The sequence below is a fragment of the Trichoplusia ni genome, chromosome 8, assembly GCF_003590095.1.
Source record: "Trichoplusia ni isolate ovarian cell line Hi5 chromosome 8, tn1, whole genome shotgun sequence".
Taxonomy (NCBI): domain Eukaryota; kingdom Metazoa; phylum Arthropoda; class Insecta; order Lepidoptera; family Noctuidae; genus Trichoplusia; species Trichoplusia ni.
In genome coordinates, this window is record NC_039485.1 from 6838063 (window position 1) to 6857641 (window position 19579).

General features: G+C 35.7%; 2 protein-coding genes across 4 annotated transcripts in view; one reads left to right on the forward strand and one right to left on the reverse strand.

Annotated features, from left to right (window-relative positions):
- Nucleotides 1–8036, forward strand: part of LOC113496718 — a 51385-nt gene extending 43349 nt beyond the window's left edge. For both annotated transcript variants that reach the window (XM_026876032.1, XM_026876033.1), the window contains 6 exons: nucleotides 4861–4955; nucleotides 5038–5279; nucleotides 5362–5606; nucleotides 5698–5947; nucleotides 6029–6199; nucleotides 6654–8036. In XM_026876032.1, coding sequence (XP_026731833.1) covers nucleotides 4861–4955; nucleotides 5038–5279; nucleotides 5362–5606; nucleotides 5698–5947; nucleotides 6029–6199; nucleotides 6654–7154 — 1504 coding nt within the window. In that variant the 3' untranslated portion in view covers nucleotides 7155–8036. The remainder of the gene's footprint in view (nucleotides 1–4860; nucleotides 4956–5037; nucleotides 5280–5361; nucleotides 5607–5697; nucleotides 5948–6028; nucleotides 6200–6653) is intronic.
- Nucleotides 1–19579, reverse strand: part of LOC113496719 (autophagy-related protein 16-1) — a 146675-nt gene that overhangs the window by 121683 nt on the left and 5413 nt on the right. Inside the window, exons 5-9 of one of the 2 annotated variants that reach the window (XM_026876034.1) lie at nucleotides 17844–17932; nucleotides 17237–17290; nucleotides 15562–15712; nucleotides 14906–15011; nucleotides 13307–13449 (exon numbers count right to left, since the gene is read on the reverse strand). In XM_026876034.1, coding sequence (XP_026731835.1) covers nucleotides 13307–13449; nucleotides 14906–15011; nucleotides 15562–15712; nucleotides 17237–17290; nucleotides 17844–17932 — 543 coding nt within the window. The remainder of the gene's footprint in view (nucleotides 1–13306; nucleotides 13450–14905; nucleotides 15012–15561; nucleotides 15713–17236; nucleotides 17291–17843; nucleotides 17933–19579) is intronic. The other variant, XM_026876035.1, reaches the window with a different exon arrangement.

Below are 19579 nucleotides of genomic sequence, written 5' to 3' on the forward strand. Positions count from 1 at the left end.
CATACACGTTCATGCATAATAAAAATTGCGAAAGCAGCGCCAGATGCAAATAAATCATTAATATTTTTGTCGGAGACATGTTATTTATGTCCAACTCAAAACCACAATAGGAGGATGCGGTGAATTTATTGAAATAGCCTTCATGTGGTAGCCACTAGGCGATCCTGTTCAAAAGTTAATTTATAGAAATGGCTGAGTCATCAGGTGTTGATGTATTTTCGTGTTTCATTGGAATGCAATAAGAGGATAATTATCTTTATTAAATTGTAAGATATTGATGGAGTACCTGGAATGGAATATTCATTAAGTTGTTTCAATATTATGCCCCTAACAGAAGTGGCAAATCCAGATCGTCTTCATGACTTTTAAATTAGTTCTGTTTATCACCTGATAGTGTTGAGGATAACTTACAAGTCAATTATTTTGCAAACAAGTTCATTTATAATATATACAAACACGTCCTTGAACAGTATTCAATGAATCAAGTAAAATCCAATCATATAAATAGTAAAAAAAAAACAGGTGGCTCAAGTAAAATAAAAATAAATTCCACAATTTATATTAAACAAACACAGCAGAAAATATACTCTCTCAAGTTCATTCCACTTATAATTACGATCGTAATTAAAGGTTTTAAAGAAAACTACAAAGTAGAGCGGTGTATGGGCGGAGTGAAACATGAATGACCCGCGAGCACTCCTTGCCCTCGACACGACCTGTGCGCGATTGTACAGACACTTAAAATAGTATAAGCGCAAACAATCTAAGTGCTATTTATTATAATGCCTTAAATTACGAGTTTAACAATACTAGCACCTTAACATTACAGGGTTCTAAAAACTAATTTAAAGGAGCATGCTTCTGTTAACTTTTAAATGAATACAACATGCAATTACAGTTGAAGAGTTAATGACTTTTTATTATCTCATTGTGTGATTCTAGACAAAATAGCTTTACATGGAGAGAAAATATTTTAATGCATCGAATAGCGAACAGCAATCTAAGAGTTAATTAACGATCCGATGGCATCATGCCGTAATTGTTGATGCAATTAAAATTACACTAGAGATTTTAAGAAATGGTTGATACGATGTTTCCTATCGAAGGTTGTTGCCGTTTAAATTATTCAAGTACGTACTCGTTATAATGAGGTATAAGTGTTAATGGGGTTATGCTCCTTATTTAGGCACCATCAGTACATCACTAGTACTTACTAGGTTAACGAAACGGGATATTCGTATCCAATATGACAATTACCTACATTCCATTTTATGTCAATATCTGGAAATAGGAAAGTTCCATCGTAGGATGTAGTCATCCGTTACAGATTACTAGACTATGATGCTGGTAATAAATAAACATCATAAAAGTAGTGCATCGTAAATAATGCATATTTATGGGAATTGTAAATCATAACTACAGGAGCACCAATTAAAGCGCCGGCAATAAAATAAACTTCCACGAAAATTGATTAAAATAGAAAGTTTTTTTTTAATTAGAACAGTTATTCATCCCCACGACAAGTTACATGTGTTAAATTTCTACTAACATAAGTACGTCACAGACATTGAGATTTATCCATTACAATTGCACTAACAAGACGTGAAAATAAACGGAGAAGGTCATGACTCTATTCCCTTCAATCAGATGCTATCATATGTTGACTGATTCAACATTGTGCCTAACGAAGACAGTTATGTATGTAAATACATCCTTAACCGCAGTGAATGGAGTCAACAGAACAAAATTCTCGTACGGTTAGTAAACAAATATTTATCATCAAAGTCGGCTCATTAGATATCCATACGAGTATAAGCTAATTTATAGATGAGCCCGATAACGAAGTCAATCAGCCTTCACCAAGTTACCATAGATGGTGGGCTGCGCGGTACATCTTTGCGGCTCAGTTCAGTGGATAAGTCACAGCCTCTTCCTGGTAGCCGTTCCGTTTCTGAATTCTACAAACGAGCATTATATACAAAGCAGGGAGGCCAATTGAACGGCCTACGTCTCAGGCGTCTAATGTAGCAAGACACGACTGTCCTATTGTGTTTATTTCCTTGTACGGTTTTTGATATCATTAACATAAATAGTGTACTGCGTCAGACGCTCACATTCGATACACGTATTTCCGTTGGCGTGTTCAGGTCAAGCTTGCGTTGCTCAGTAACGATTTGCGGATTGTAGCGCTAATTTGCTTCTGAACGCGTGCACTACGTGCGTCAACGAGTATAGGCCAAGAGTATTACCAATCGGTAACTATTTCTTCTATTCGAGTAGAAAGCTTCAGTTACATCTATAAACCCGATCATCATTTCTTTAATGCGTTTATATTATTGCCACTTAACACAGTTTTGTTATTTGCAACTATTTCTGTTGACCGTTAACTGAAAGGCAATAAAAACTTAACAATTTACCTAACTCTGTGACCTACTGTTCGACATTTTTCGAAGAAAACTATTCGATTTGTTTCGGATAGAATTGAGCTTTAGAACGACTTTTACAAGTTAGACAATTATTCGTCATCGTATTTATGTTATCATGTACATATGTTTGTTTACCAAATAGCAGCAATAAATTCCACGACTTCACGCCATCATCTGGGAATTCTTAACTAGGGTTGGGGTTAGGCAGCGATTAGAGAATTAAATGCAGGATTTTACGTAGTCAAGCTTAGTTCGACACGTGTACCGTTGGATACAAATCGTCGTATCTCCATTGAGGCGAGCAGGCGGCGCGGGCGCACCCCGGGCGGCGCGCATCGCGATCGTCGACAGTCACGACATTTGGCAAATATTCCCCGGACGTGGCGGGCAGAGTGCCGCGCGGTGTGGGAGCGGCCTGCCCTATCGCTTCCTACTTCCACGATACAATAACCGATAAGGCACATATTGTTTCCCCTTCTAGTCTTTTCCGAACTTAAATAATTATCCTCGATAATGGCAAGGCCTCTCGAACATTAGCAAAAAAAAACCTTTCTGTTTCAAGATTGTGCCCGCAAAACCCACTCATTACAAATATTTACTTGTCCTACAAATACAAGTAAGTGCGCAGAAAGCTAAGTGATCAAACACAGCGCCAATGAGGTCGTTGTACTTTGTTTGTACAAATAGATGTTTGCCAAATCGTTATAGTAATTAAATAAATGATGGCGGATGTTCTTTTTTTCTGTAGTCACGCTTCAGATCAAAAAAATTAAGGGTATACATTAGAAGCAATCGAAATTATTGACTATCAATAAATTACACATTCTATTTTTTATTGGTTCGACCACCAAAGACGTTTTTAATGTACGACTATTACAAAATAGACACGGCTGCGTTACTTATGGCTATGATTAGGACATTCCGATAATTTAATATTAGAAAACGTATACCTACGTATCAAAAGATATAACAAAATAATCTAGTTATTACTTGATATATTTTTTCTTTAACATCGGATGTAAACCTATAGTATGAGGTCGAAGATAATCACGTTCCTTCAAAAAAAAGGAAAATGAAAAGTTATGGGAATAAATAAGAAATTTTGATTGTATGACCACATGTAGTGTATGTTACAGTTGAACAAATTGCAGGTAGTGAGTGTAATTATGACGCGATGAGGCAGACGCATCCGAGCAACCGTACGGTTAAATGAACAACAGCTACCGGTAGCGGGACATTCGCAATCATCTCAAAAGATAGATAGCTACAAAATTAATATCTCCTTGACGTGTACACCGTTAAACGCGATAAAGACAATCTCCATTAAATAAATTTCATAAGTATCAGTTTCCTTAAGCTGTAATAAATAGGTTCCCTAACTACCTAAGGGGAACGAAACAGAAAGTTCTCATGGTGCGCACAACAAAGAAATGCGCTCATCTTATGTGAAAATCGCATAGGTTAACGAAAGGGTCATCTGATCGGGTTCGATTGTACATCAAGAGAAAATATTGAGTTAGATGAACAAGATAATATTATACGGGTGGTCACTAAACACAGACTTACATTATACATTGAAACGTCACAGTTTTATACTGGTACAATGTTAATGAACGCGGCTTCCTATCAATTATGCAAAAGTGTATCGAAGACCTACATTATTTATTCAAGTAAAATTGAAGTAAACTCGTGGAAAACAAGTATAATATGACACAGTTAGAATGTAAGAAAATAATGGAATATTTAGTCATGCTATTTTTATTGGATTGCATTATGTGAAATTAATTCAGCGGATGAGCTCATATCGTAGTTAGACTCCAGAGATATGCAAACAAAAGACCGCATTGAATATGAAGTTATTATGACGACTCGTTTAGACATCGAAAGTAAGAGTAACTTTGCTAACTTTGTTGCTGAATCGTTTAATTGAGTGAGAACTGTTGTCACGAACTTAACAAACAAGCTTATTGGTGATTTTTTTGCCGTTTCTGTAACACATTTGGGACTGACATTTACTATAAAATTTGTATTTATTGTTTTGGACAAATTTCTAGAAACCTTTATGTCTTGTTTACACCATTTTGTTATATGTTAATGTTGTTAATTAAGTTCAATAAAACTAATTTACCATATCACGCTGTTAGAGTGCAGTGTGAATCATGCGCTACATAAAACCTGTCTTAAGAGTACCTTGTCTCGAGAAATAGAAACTTGGCTTCAAGTCATCGTGTCAACAATGAATTAATCGTTAAGAAGCCTAATTGAAATTGATAATTACCATATTCATCATTATACATAATTGACAATTAAACGGTGCAAGTGAAATAGCATCGTTCGCACTATGCATGCGGTTAACTACTTGGGAAAATTCACACAGTAAAAAAGCTTACAAAAACGTAGAGCTGCTGTTAAACCGCGTGAAACATTGTTGCAGATCGGCGAACTACAACAATAAAACTGGGGAGTGCGTGCTATCAAACATGGACCGTATCACATTGGCGGGAACCAGCTTTTTCCAACCGAACGAAGGTATGGTCCAATAGAATTTTTTCCGTCTTTTTTCATGTGGTTTAAATACGTATAATCTGCAATGTCATTATGTTCTCCTCAGATACCGATTACTTAGAAAATAACTGCGTGGAGGAACCCACTAAGCTTTGCGAGTTCAAGAAAATGGGTGGTCGTATTTTGAAGACTGTGGACTCTGTATATCAAGATGTTCAGACTGTGGAGGAGTGTCGTGAACTTTGCTTAAACTCTCCCTTCCGTTGCCACTCTTACGATCACGGTGATACCGGTGACCATGTTTGCCGTTTGTCTCATCACTCCAGAGCTACACTTGCTGATATTCAGGTACGGATCATGGGATCATTAAATAAATTCCATTTAAAATATGAGTCGTAAGACAATGAGTAACATTAACTTTTTCTTGTAGGATCCTTACTTGGAAGTACCTGAAGCCGCTACCTATGAATTGTCTTCTTGTTACAACGTGTCCATTGACTGCCGTGCTGGAGACATGGTTGCTAAAATTCAAACATCGAAATTGTTTGACGGCAAAATTTACGCTAAGGGCAGCCCCAACTCTTGTGTCTTTGATGTTAAGCAGAGTCTCGAATTCGAGCTGCACATGGGATATAACAATCTCGAGTGCAATGTTAAACAAAACGGACTTGGCAGGTAAGGATTGTTCATGATCGCCCATGACCAAAATTCTTCCTGACGAAATTAATGTATAATGATGATTTATATGTGATATCGTTTTTTCTAGATATTTGAATGATGTCGTCATTCAGCATCACGATACCATAGTTACTTCTTCCGATCTTGGTTTGGCTGTGACTTGCCAGTACGATTTGACGAACAAGACTGTTGCCAACGAAGTTGACCTGGGTATCCACGGAGACATCAAGACTGGTATCTCAGAGGAGGTGATTGTCGACTCTCCCAACGTAGCCATGAGGATTACAGACAGGAATGGAGACGATACCATTGTATCTGCTGAAGTCGGAGATCCCTTGGTAAATTCAGTTTTATCTCTTCTTATATGTAATTATTTTTCTATCAGAAACAAAAAATAATAAAACTACTTTTTTGTTTAGGCTCTGCGATTCGAGATTATGGACCCCAACTCACCATTCGAAATCTTTGTACGAGAGCTTGTTGCCATGGATGGCGTGGACTCCAGCGAGATCACCCTCATCGACAGCCATGGTTGTCCTACCGAACACTTCATCATGGGACCTTTGTTCAAATCAGCTAACAGTGGAAAGGTAAGAGAGAATAAGCCTTTTTAACAAACATTAAATGAACACGATCATATAGTTATTAAGTGTATTCGTCATACTCTGGATATACTCTGGATTTGAATCATTTATTAGTTGGCTAATTGTCTTGCCTAATTGCATACGGTAATATTAATCACAATGGTTTTTTAACAAAAAGTAAGTCTTAAACAACGGTACTAATCAGGTCTTCATATCATATTCATTTGATATGGACGTCCATTGTGTTGTATGACATGTTACACTTTTTATGAAGAGTTATAATTAGTATATCAGATAAAGATACATTATTCACTCTAATGAAGTAGTACCCCTTCATTAATGGCATGTCGTTGTCATGCAGTAGTTTTATTGTAGTGGACGGCGGCAACAAAAAAGTCTTTGATACGTGTAGAGCTCGACCGATACGAGATAATTAATGAAGTTTCTTTTATCGTTACAGATGCTGTTATCCAACTTCGATGCCTTCAAGTTCCCATCTTCGGAAGTCGTTCAGTTCCGTGCCCTGGTAACACCCTGTATGCCTACATGTGAACCGGTACAGTGCGACGGCGGCCCGAACGATCTCCGCTCCGTCATGTCTTACGGACGTAGGAAGAGGCGTTCGACCCCTGCAGCGCCCACCGACGACATGCTCCTGGTGCAAACTATCCAGATCACTGACAAATTCGGTTTTGACAAACAACGGGCTAAGAATGTCACTGAAGACTCTGTATACGTCAGGGAGACCGAAGTCACATGCGTGAACGCAGCGGGAGCCATGCTTGCGGCGGCTGCTTTCTTAGCAGCGCAACTAGTCGTTCTGGCAGCGTGGACCTGCAGTTGGCAGCGACGACGTGCCGCAGCTAAGGCCGCTGAACTGCTTCCAGGACCTAACGCGCCGTCCGCTCTTTGCAAAGTCTATGATGCCAGTTTTTCTCGTGCGCACCAGAGGCACTTCTAAGTAACAGTAGGCGTGTCGACGTGATCAGCGTCCGCAATAGTAGTATATTTCGTTAGTTTAAAAACCCCCGTCGAGTTCTGGCTTGTGAAGACGACAAATCCGCAGGGCGTCACGTCTTCCATAGAGCGCAGGACAGCGATAGCGGTTATTTAATGGTTAGTGTCCGAACGCTTCCACAGCACACTGCACGCATGGGCGAGGTGGCGAGGTGGTGCGGGGGCGCGCGACACAGAGGCGGGGACGACCACAAGAGCGTGCGCGAATGTGGACGGATGCGAGTGCGGCGCGCAGTGTGACCGTTGTTGAGTGTGTCTGGTGTATGAGATCGCTCGCTTGTCCCCGTCTCCGGCGTCGTCGGCGGGACCGCGGCCGTGAGTCGTTATCAAGATCACGTCGCTCATTCGTTCACTTTACGCTCGGACATCCATTCGAGGACGTCCGATTACGTATTGTACCATATTTTTTTAAAAGTAGCATAAGCCTGATTTTAATGATATGTAGTGATAAGTAAAAAGTAACATTTCAGTACCTTTTAAGTAGATAACCGAACGTGCGACCTAAGTCAAGAGACGATGGATTGACGGCCGTCCCGACATCGTAATTTATTTAATTTAGCATAGTTTCTTTTTTACGTAATTTATGATTGAATTTAATACTATTTAATAAAATTTTAATATAAATGAAATACCTACCTAAACAAACGAAAGCTTACGACTTACACTATGTGCTATCCCATGTAAACTGAAAGTATTTTATTATGATATCTACTAGTGCCTTAATAATGAGATGTCAATGTAACGAAATGTTGTTATTATTTTAATAACATTTTACCTTGTTTCATCCGTCCAAATTGTCATTACTTAAAATAAATTTTCCAAAATACTACCTGGTTTTATTTTACACCTATTTATAGGAACCTTATCGCCAGATTCAGAAACAGAGCAAAAGCAAAAACTTTCAATCTTAAACAGAAATTACTTTTAAGAGAACAAAGATGACCTCCTATTAAAAAAAGACTGATTCAGGTTTATAAACACCAACACTGGCATATAAAAAAACGCAAAAAAAGCGATGTACGTGTTTTCGGCCAGTTACTCTCAAAATTGCGCACATCAATGAGATGGGATCTTTGAGTTAAGTTCTTGGCACCATCACGTGTGAAGGGGCACGGCGCGGTCGTTCGTGCCTGAGATACGATCGGCGCGCGCGACAGCACGTGTCCTGTGTCGCGTGCCGACTTCAGACAACTTAGCGCAGCCATTAGTAGCCCAGCAACAAAGAATTTGTCCCTACAAGCGTTCTTTCTAGATTTAGATTAGAGAGTGTTGAAAAGAAATAAAATTAAGCTTGTTTGAGAGTGCCGCAAGCAGCTGCATGCATAATGTTTAAAAATAAATTTCCTATTTTAGATTTTAATACGATTTATATCTTAACACAAAGGTGATATTATAAAAAGGAGTGATATATCATCTTATCCAGTCTTAGTAACAATAGTTAGACCAAAATTTTCATTAAGAACTCTTTTCTTAATGGAAACTGTTGGTCTTTCTCAAGTTATGCCTTATCAGATTGTCATACTTTACTAAAATCATAATGCCATTAAAACATATCTACGTCTGTTTATGAGACAGTCTGATAAATTTCAAGACGTACGTATTTATGTTCAGATTTGATAACCAAATATTTTAAAGAAAGTAAAACGAAGGAGGAGCATATATAAATCCTACTTACTGAACCTACAAACCTCCATAAGGCTTCCATGTTTAGTTTCAATTTTATGTGCAATCAAATAAATAGACAGCAAAGCCGCATGACAAGTAGTAGGCACAGTTAGTGATACATCTACAATAAGCATCCTCGTCAAACCAGTGCTAATGAATGCTGTTAAAAGGAGCAGCTTCGCGCAACACGCAACTATTTATTACAGAGAATATGGTTACCTACATATTTCGCACAATTTTCTAGAAATAAGCAACTTAGAATAGGCCTAGAATGCTTGAATAGAGATATAAAAAGTTTAACCCGTTTTCAATTGAAGCTTTATAGTTATAAAAGAATAAAATGCAAATCTCTTGTAAGAGCGGAGGGCGGTCACAACTTTACAGTAGTCGACAGACATTTTCGTAGAACTATAAAATTCAAATATTGAATGCAACATTGTGTTGAAGATAAAGTCGTTTACAATAATATGAAATATTCATAAAAGGGAATCGACGGTGGCCACCGGAATCGCGAGCCGCGGATGAGAAAAAAACAAAGTGAACAATCGACTAGCGAACATCGGTCATGGGACAAGTCCAACAGTCAACATATATATTAAACATCGCAATGTCTTTATAAGGAACGTCCTTGGAACGCTTTGGTATAGGGAAGAGCTCGTACTCGATCAATATCGGCATCTTTTGTATCTTGTTCCGATCCTACTTATTGAGCGAATAGTTTAAGATTTTATCTCGCGCTCGGCATCGCGACACAAATGAAATATTGCCGAGACGGCTCGCTTCTCATGAAATATGTAATCTGATTAAGTATTACAATAAATGAGTCACGTTGGAAACTTAAAGAGCGCAACGACCATAAAATGGATAACTAATGTAGATCATGAAAAAACTGCGCAGTCGTATAAATATGATACGCTTAGGGTTTTTGAAAAGAAATAATAAAATTATTTATTTGTTTCTTGGTAAAATGGCGGCTGTCACAACCGTATATTATTTTAATCAGGTAATTAATTTATTATGATAGAGGGCCTTTCTTAGTTTCTTACGGCGCGAGCAAGGTAAGTACACAATTACCTATATTTATGCAAATTCTATTCATTCAAGTAAAGGTATTAAATGTTTCGCATTTATCGTTTATTTTATTACCTCTATATTAGTAGGTAAGGTAGAAATGTCGGTGTAAAGTAAGGTGTCCTACATGTCGTGTTTGGTATTTAAATGTACCTATTTTATGTTATTACCAACAAGTTAGTTTCACTTTAACATTGGACATCGCGGTAGTATTTTGTCCTTATTCGTTTGTTAATGATATCAAACAATCTGTAAGATAGACAATATAAATTGTAACGGTCTTTTTTCACCATTTCTTACACGAATTTCGCCAAATATGAATAAAGATAATGTCTATAAAAAGGAAACAATGTGAGTGGGATCTTGATAAACTCAATGTACGGAGATAGTGATGACTGCCACTACAATAAAGACTTAAAAAAAACGTAGATAATACAAATATTTTAGCGCGTTTAAATGTAACAAAAACATTGTTTGTGAGGCAAACTTATCATACATCAATTTGGAGGATAATAAAAGAGAAATGTAAATAAACAGGTGGACAAAGATAGTTAGGTAACAATAATTATCCGAGTTGGATTGATGAATAGACTTTTGCAAGGTAAAATCTTTTTTATTACTAACTAGGACACTTTCATTTGGAATGGAAAGTTAAAGTTGACAAAGGCAACCTTTCATCTGTTTCAACTAAAAGGAGAGAGATTTTCTCCAGTTTATTTATAGTTTCGCTTATTGACGGTATATAATTAAAGGTTTACCGTTTATGACAAGATCCGTATCAAAATATATTTGTCCAACAGCCAAGTAAATTATTAGGTAATCAATAACAACGATATAAAACTAATGATTTATTAAAGTTAATGACGCTATAAAGTTAATTAAGCCAACAAATTTTGTTGGTAATAGATGTAGGTAAGCTTTCATAGCAAATCTTCATCAAGTGAAAAGTAACGGAAAGTTCATACGCTGATAACATTGGAGCTTTTGACGTAATAAATGAAGACATTATTATTGTAACTAGGAATACAAACACGAACTGTCTCAATATGTCAAGCTTAATATAAATGTTTATGACTTGAAATAACTCAAACAATTATTACTAGCGGGAATTAACGGCTCTAGACAGAGTAAATTACCCTCGGCACAAAATCCAAATTTGTTCACAATATTTATGTTGACTCGTAAAATGGGGTTAACTAGGATCAATAAATAGTAATATGTTGATTTCTCCGCTCGCAAAACCTTCCTTTTATGGGAAAACGCAATTTTGAAAGGCGAGTAGTCATAAAAAAGTGATATTGGCAACTATTATGGAAAGAATATTCTGTTAACAGATCGTAAATCAGAAGATGCTCGAGATAAGGGCACATCCGGTGGATTCACGAAGCACAATCGATTTGGACTCATTATACGGCTATTGGCTGGCGCCGGTTATGGACATTCGATGCGCAATTTGTGTATTATTTGCATCGGGATTCAGCGGGACTGTGATCACGCGGAGGCTTTCTCAATATGAAAACAAACGAAGAGTCTGACTTACCGAAATCAGTACGATGTCTAGAAGCGACAACGGTACTTTGAAAACACATTTTTATAATATAATTTAAAATATAATACCATAGAAGCAGTATATAAATTATAAATCATAATACACAACTGAATTTTATAGCTATCTAATAGTTTAGAATTATAATATTAATAAGTGTGTCTGGGTTAATAATCACATAAATGCTATCGATAAATCACCGAGACCACGTTATTTTATTGATAGGTTTCCATTAACATATTGCAAAGAACATCCAGCAACTGTTTTTATTCGCGGTCAGTAAATGAGTAGGCGTGCTCTCCAATTTGTTGACGTTAAGGTCCTGATTGTATGTTTGTACGGGATCCTCGAGAACGCGAAATATCCGCCGAGGTGGGCGGTTCTCGAATGGCATTTGTTAAACTTATTGAGTCCCTTGTTATTATAACACGATCAATATTTGTTCGAACAATAATATACGCAAATCGTTTTATTCAAATACACAAGAAGTTTGGTTTAAATCAACGTTATGTAAATCGATATGTTATTGAGTAAGGCTATCTTACCAAGCCAATGCAATTTAGCAATCAAATAAATTGCGATATAGGCATATAATTTCACATTTCCCGGCCGTCTGTACAGGATATTACTTGAGACTTAAAAATACATAATATACATAATTATTTCCGCAATGGAAATATATTTGGTTCCTTGAAGAATAAATATCGCTCTCGAAACTTTGGGATTAGCCATTATTAATAGTTATAATTATTTTCAAGAGAATAGAAGACTTATTAGCCATCTAACGCTCGCGCCAGTAACAAATCTTTAGTTTAATTACAATTTGTGACAGCTCTAAACCCAATACCTATACAAGCATTAGTTTAAATAGTTTTAAATCATCGTATTTATAATGTACATAATTCATATTGAGATCGGATGATTTGGTACTCGCGTGAAATGTCGGAAGTGATCAAAGCGGGATCACGAAGCGCAGACGCGCGCTAACAATCCGCTAATAGACGATCGTGTTCGTGACCCCGCCTCCCGACCACAATAATAATGTCCGAACTGACGGATACTATTATTGCCTCTTGGTCGTTTACACAGCAACACCCACGTGTAGCCGCATAGCTAATATGATTTGCGACATAGTGTTTGAGATCAAATCTTAGGCGCACCACTCGCGAGACAGTAAATAAATAATGATTGGAAATTCAAATTATTTTAAATGGGTATGACCAGTGAGCGGATGATATCGATAATATTATTCATAACTGCTAAAGTAAATAACAAGCGCAAGTTATAAATACTCCATGTGCATAAGAATAAATATAAGACCAAGTTATGAAATGCACGCCGCTGTGGATACAAACAAAGTAAACGGTTTCCAGCTCTCAGCACAATCATCGATTTGCCGTGTGAAAACACTTCTTTACAAAACCATATTCTTTAAGTTTTGTGCCCAGCATATTTTTACTTACTCAAAAGTAATGACGCATTTCTTGCACTACTTAATTTCCAATACAGAGTAATAGATTGACACTTAAGTAAACACCGTTAAGATTACTAGATTTATAGGTTCCTAGGAAATTCCTTCAATCAATAATAAATTACATATTTCCTTTACATTTACTGACCACAAAGTTGCATCGAGATTCAACACACGGTTGATAAAAAATATGACTATTACGTACGCCTCAAGTGATAAAAATACAGACACGCCTTATCAATGCATGCGAGACAAGAACGCAATATTAAGGCTCCGGGCTATACAAGAAATATTAACATAATATTTCAGTTGTTGTTACAAACTGGTAGCATAGTCTACATACCCTTAATCTCTGATCGGCGACTGTCCACACGCGACTCGCGAAGTCATTCGAAGCTCCTACGATGTACGCTCCCGTCGCATCGAAGTCTACTGACATGACGCCAGCGTTAGAACCGACTAATGTACCCCTGCTTTCGACCATACCTGTAAATTTATAAAAGAACTGTTAATTAATTTTGAAAATTCGACCAAAAGGTTAAACAGATCAGTTTTAAATAATTTCTTTTCATGTTTTTATTGAAAATTAGGTATTTGGCTAAAAATCTTACAAGTCCGCCAGGCAGATTTCTAAAAGAAATCGGAATCGTATTTTTTTTTCATAGCGTAAACTATGTATGAGGTTGATATAGTAAGTTGAAATTTTGTGACGTAACTTATCATTACACTTTTTACCAACAAGTGACGTAACTGACGCCCTCAATTCATTTTACTAGGTATCTTTGATACGTTTTTCCTTCCTATTTTCATTGATTTAATAGAATTAATAAAATTGAAAATACACTCAAATGTTTTTTAGAAACCTACCTGTTTTTAAAAAACATTTCAGTGTATTTTTTTTTAGTCAAGTACAATATTATTCTCTGTCCGTTTTAAGAAGAATCTTTTGACAGATTATAGCAATGACGTGACGACAATGACGACGTTAAAGTGACGTCGTTAGTTCGATTTAATTTGAAATAAAAAAGCTGGAGTGAAAAAACATGTAGGTACGTATTTGCCAAGGTTTCCGTACAATAATTAGGTATGTTATAGGAAAATCCATATTACCATGTGAGATAGTGTATCCTATCAATAAAGCAATCCATTTTAATATCATTGTCTTCGTAGCAATAAAATTTGCGTATACGCGTCACAGGAAAATCTGTTTATTTCATGAGTCATAACGACAAATCTTCAGTTAACAAAATAAATTTCGTACCTATAGTACGAACAACGGTTTATTCATTAACAACAGAAGTTCTCACGGCACTTCGTTACTTTTACATGGACTGCTACAGTTAGCTTTCAGTTTATCCCACCTAACTGGATATTATGCAAGCTTAAAATCTAGACAGGATTTGAATTGAAGAAACAATTAAGCAGCAACACGATAAGGACATGTAGTAGACTCGAACCCAGGCGTAGACGTCAGCAAGGAAAGATAGCACCAACTGGTTTTGATTATTTAGGGGTAAAATATTTATAGCTATCGGCTTGGCAGGCGTCGACCGGAAAGCGACTGGCGACATGTTGGAAGCTTATAACTTTATGCATGCGGAAAATCTTTATTAGCAGTAAAACGGCATTCTCGCAATACAAGTACGATTCAAACCGCGAGAATAGCACTGTTGACATTAAAATAAAGAAGATTACAACACAAGAACACGTGTCTCTGTTTTGCATGAATGGCCACGCAAACCATATTATTTTTATAGTTATGAATGATATTTGAAGCTAAAGTAAGATATTAAATACTTTTTGGAAACCACACTTTGATTAATACATTTTTTTGTCACAGGGCAGAAAATATTTGTTTGATTTTAATAGCTATTAGCTAGTTACCCCTGCAAAATGGGAATTATGAGGTTATTCATAGGAGCGATGTATGCAGATTGCTTACTTTTAGTAACATCCCACAATTTGACTTTTCTATCGGCACCGCCTGTCGCCACGATTCTGTCCGTCGGACTCCATTTCACAGCATTGACTTCGCCATCATGAGCATCCTGATAATAAAACGCAATCAAATTTGAAAAATGAAATAGTGAAATAAATATTGCTAGGTAAGTGAATTAAACTGTTTAAAATTTGCACCTGTCCTGAATGCGATCGTTATAGAATCATGCAAAATTAAAACAAAAGAATTGATGTAGATATTAAAAGAAGCACTTATGTATGAAGAGTTCTCCGCAGTATAAACATAAACAGCTCGAGTCATAAAACTATACTAAATATTCAAAGTTAAAAGCATCCCGTTCGGAATCGTTTTCGACACGGCTTTGCCAGACTAAGTGCCAGGGTGAGTAAAGTCGATCATAAAACAAGTTTACGTAATAACGGAAAATATATTTGTTCGTCGGACTTTTTATAAGGAATTATCCTATCTAGTTAAATGTATAGTCGAAATTTAACAAGTTATCCAAAAAATATTTAAAGTGGTAAAACAAAATGTTCAAAATCAAATTCACTATAGATATAGCCATGAAGGTTTCATTTGAATTCTCAATTCAATTTAAAAAAAGTTTAAGTGATAAAAATATAAGGAGGTAAACTTACAAATCTCAATGCAACCTTATTAGGTAGAACAGTTGCGTAAAAAGGCATCGACTCCAGTATCTTGTCCTCAGAGCTGCCTGAGCCACTACTCCGGCTACCACTTTCTCTAGCCGCCTCCTCCAGTTCTTTCCGCACCTTATCACTTTTCTTTCTGAAAGAAAACAGTTCCAACTCACATAAGACGAATTTCTAAATACATTTCTTGTTACTTTTATTACCACTTTGTCCTTTCCTCCGCGAAGCCATTTTGCAGCAGGTTTATTCTCTAAATTCGTTCATTTATACAACCTATATGTTTCGCCCAACCAATGTAAACTAACATGCAAAAAATAACATCATCAATTATTGTACATTAGTTTAGCCGTATGCGTCCAAAGCATGTAGTTGACTAGAATTCCTAAATGTTTAAAATAACCACATTTATATTGAGGTGTGTGGACAATACTCACAAAGACTGACTTTAACTAAAACAATACTAATACTGTTAAGATAGACATATGTATGTTCAAGAAGTGCAGTTTGTTATTCAACGCAATGGGTACGGTCTACACACACCAATAAACATGCCAAAATTTCGGGTTAATAGTTCCTTAAACAGAATATTCACACAGAAAATTAAATAACAAAATGCTACCAGATACATAACATCAGTGCGCAATCCAAAAATCTCATGCAAAAATGCATTCTCAACTCAAAATAAAATTGCCCAACTGAAATATTATTATGTTAGACGATAATAATCACACTCTATTTATATTTGATTGATGTGGGAATAAATATAACAAAATAGATACAATTATAGATCAAACGTAATGTGAATCGATAAAATTAAGATCACAGATATAAAGATGAGCGGTCGAAAACAAAATAAACATACGTTACTTCAAAGGTGCTATAAAAACTGTAAATATACAAACGTGCGTACTCGGAAACAAAAAAACGTGTTTATTGTTATTAATATTACAGAAATGCTGTACATCATTTCATTGACGTTTCTACTCTTCTTACTTATTTACATTTTGCCAATCGAATGTTATCAGTAAGAGATCTATAGTAGCAAGACCTCATTGGTTTAATGAGTTTTTTTTGTGCCCAAAAAGATGGTAAATTAAAGACAGTACTCTGAAATAAGTAGCAGTTACATAAACGACAATGTTACCTCATAATTTGTTTTGCTTTTTATCGTATCAATCTTTGTGGAATAACTTTAGATGCAAGAACTAACCTTGCGTGTTATATTTATAGATTGAATACACGTTATTGGATGCGTAATGAAAATTCTCCAAGATTTAACGTCGCAAACTGAGAACATGCACACGTAATCAAATGAAATTTAGTAAGTAGGTAAATAATATGACGCGAATAATATTCACGTATGAAAGTTTGTTACTTTGATTGACATCGACGAACACTTTACATAATGAAAAAGGTTTCATACATAACTTTAGACTGAATGCAAACGACAACATGTTTGTTACAGTAAAGGAATAGGTAGGTATGACTAAGATTTCAATCAATTTTACAACCAAGAAAGAAAATGAAATTATGAGTCAGTTTCAGAGTGCAGTTAAGACATAAATATATGGGCCATTTTTATGAAGAGATATATGTTCAATAATGAACGCCACAATGCCTTCAAACCACCACATCATCATTCACATTATGTCAAACTCACCCGAAACTAACTCTACCAAACGTGTTGATGAAAAACGCGGTAGGGTTGCTTGACCTGTTGAAGAAATTAGACAAAAAGAAGCAAAAACAAAAATATTTGGGATACTTCTGCAAGCCATGTAAGCCTCGCGGCACACACAAATCCCACTCTAGTAACAATACGCAAATAAAAATACACATTAAAAACACAAAATAACATTAATAATGTGCATTAACTACTTTTATTTGTCACGCACAAATCTGGAAATATACAAATGGCTTCTACAAAAGTTTGTGTGTGCAATGGTCCGTTTATGCGTGTCAAATATTCTACAGTGCAGTGCACATCGAATCTATGGTAGCAGCGACATTCACTTGAAAACTTCATTGCAACTATAATACTCACAGGCAAAATACATTTCAAATTTATGAATATTGACCGTATGCCCCAATAAAAAATACACATTTATTTTTTACAATAAAATGTAACAGTCGCCTCCTGTTTACTGAATATGGTGCCATTTAAATAAGGACTAAATAAAAATAATATAAAACAAAACCTTACATACTGAAATAAAACATGCCATAAAGTTAGATGAATATAAAAACAAAAAAGAAATGATACTCACTTGAGGAAATGTTCATTTTCTTCATTCATTTTATCCGCATCTTTAGCTTTGTACTTTATAAGTCTCTCCACTAACGACCGATTTTCGTCCTATGAACAAAAAAGAACACTTCATAAACTTGTAATGAATTTTCACTGAGACAACATGTTGCAAGGGATGTTACCCTTTTAAAGGCCCGTCGCATCTTTAGTATCTACAGTAAACAGTCCTTTCTTGAAACCAAATAACTTTTCACTCGCGAAAATGTCGAAAACTAAACTTATTTTAAAACGACCTTCACAAGGAAAACATGAAAATTATCTTGGGAATCACACTGAATCCTGACACACTGCCACGAAATATTCTATCAAACTGAATGTAAGTGATGTTACTTGAGACATAGCTATAAGTATTTCATACACAGCTGTTATCACGTGATCATCGTTAAATATACAGTATGTTTCAATTTTTGGTATCCTGGACAATAAGGAATTGCAATAAATCCTATTATTTTGAGATATATTGGTATAATGAGGTTTAGAGGGAGTCATGAGGTCGTCGTTCTATTAATGTAAAGGCCGACATGAAATGAGGATTGCTTGCCCTAGTCGGCCGACGTGGTTTGATATATTAAGTTGTCGATGCGCTTTGTCGGCTTCATGTCAGAATCGTTATCTTGTAGCAATTATTGCCAATTATAAATAACACAGTTCAGTGAGTAGAGGCTCGTGTTTTCTATATCAACATAACTATGAACACACACACAGTGTCTGTAATGGGATTGGTATTTTTTATTGGTACTTATAGTAGCTGATTAAATTTAATTAGTTTTTTTATGCGTATAGCACTACAGCGTTGGTTATAATATCTAATTTGATTTCTTTTTTCTAGAGAATTAAAAACCTATTAATTAAAACTATGTACAGCTTATAAAATTGGAACATTATCTTCACAATAAATCTAGTAACAGCGGCAATTCTAGCAATTATTTCTATAAACTCGTACATCAGCATTTTTATTACATGATGAACACGTTAACATATTTCGAAGCAAATTAATGTGAGAATAACAAAAATAATTAGAAGATATAATTTAACAAGACGGAATATGAAACACTCTGCATATTATTATAAAGACAAGCTAGAATCAGCTTGGATCGATGCCAAATTTTAAATGATGCTATAAAAACCAAAAGTTCCACTGGAAAAAGTTCATAACGACCCGCAGTACTATGCCAAAAATATTTTGCTCAGTATAAACAAAAGCATGCAAGCATCAAACGTAGTGGAACGTATCTTTTTTGTATGTATTTAAGACTGAAACTAACGATGAACTTTAATTATCAGAGATAAAATCTTTGATTCATTGCTGGTTCTCGGTTTTAAAAGTTATTTTGGAATAAGTGCTTGGTGTGAAAAGGCGAGAAATATGTGGTACCGTAAAGAATAGAATCGTGTGCGTATCGTTGCGATTTCTGAATGAATAACAAGTGACGTGTGTACGTAGCGACTTGTTATGAAATAAAATATGTAGTGCAGTTTTATTTATATCATGGTGTTAAAGTCCGTTTAATATGAGAGAAAGTATAAATTATGATCTTAGTATCGTTTCTTGCTTATTTCTTGTGACTTTTAATTTAAAGTGCGTAATTTAATAAGAAAAAATATTTATAATAAAGCTATTACAATTCGGAATATTAAAAGTTTGTCAGGTAATTAGAAAAGCAAGTCTTAACTGCATGAATATTAGGTATACGA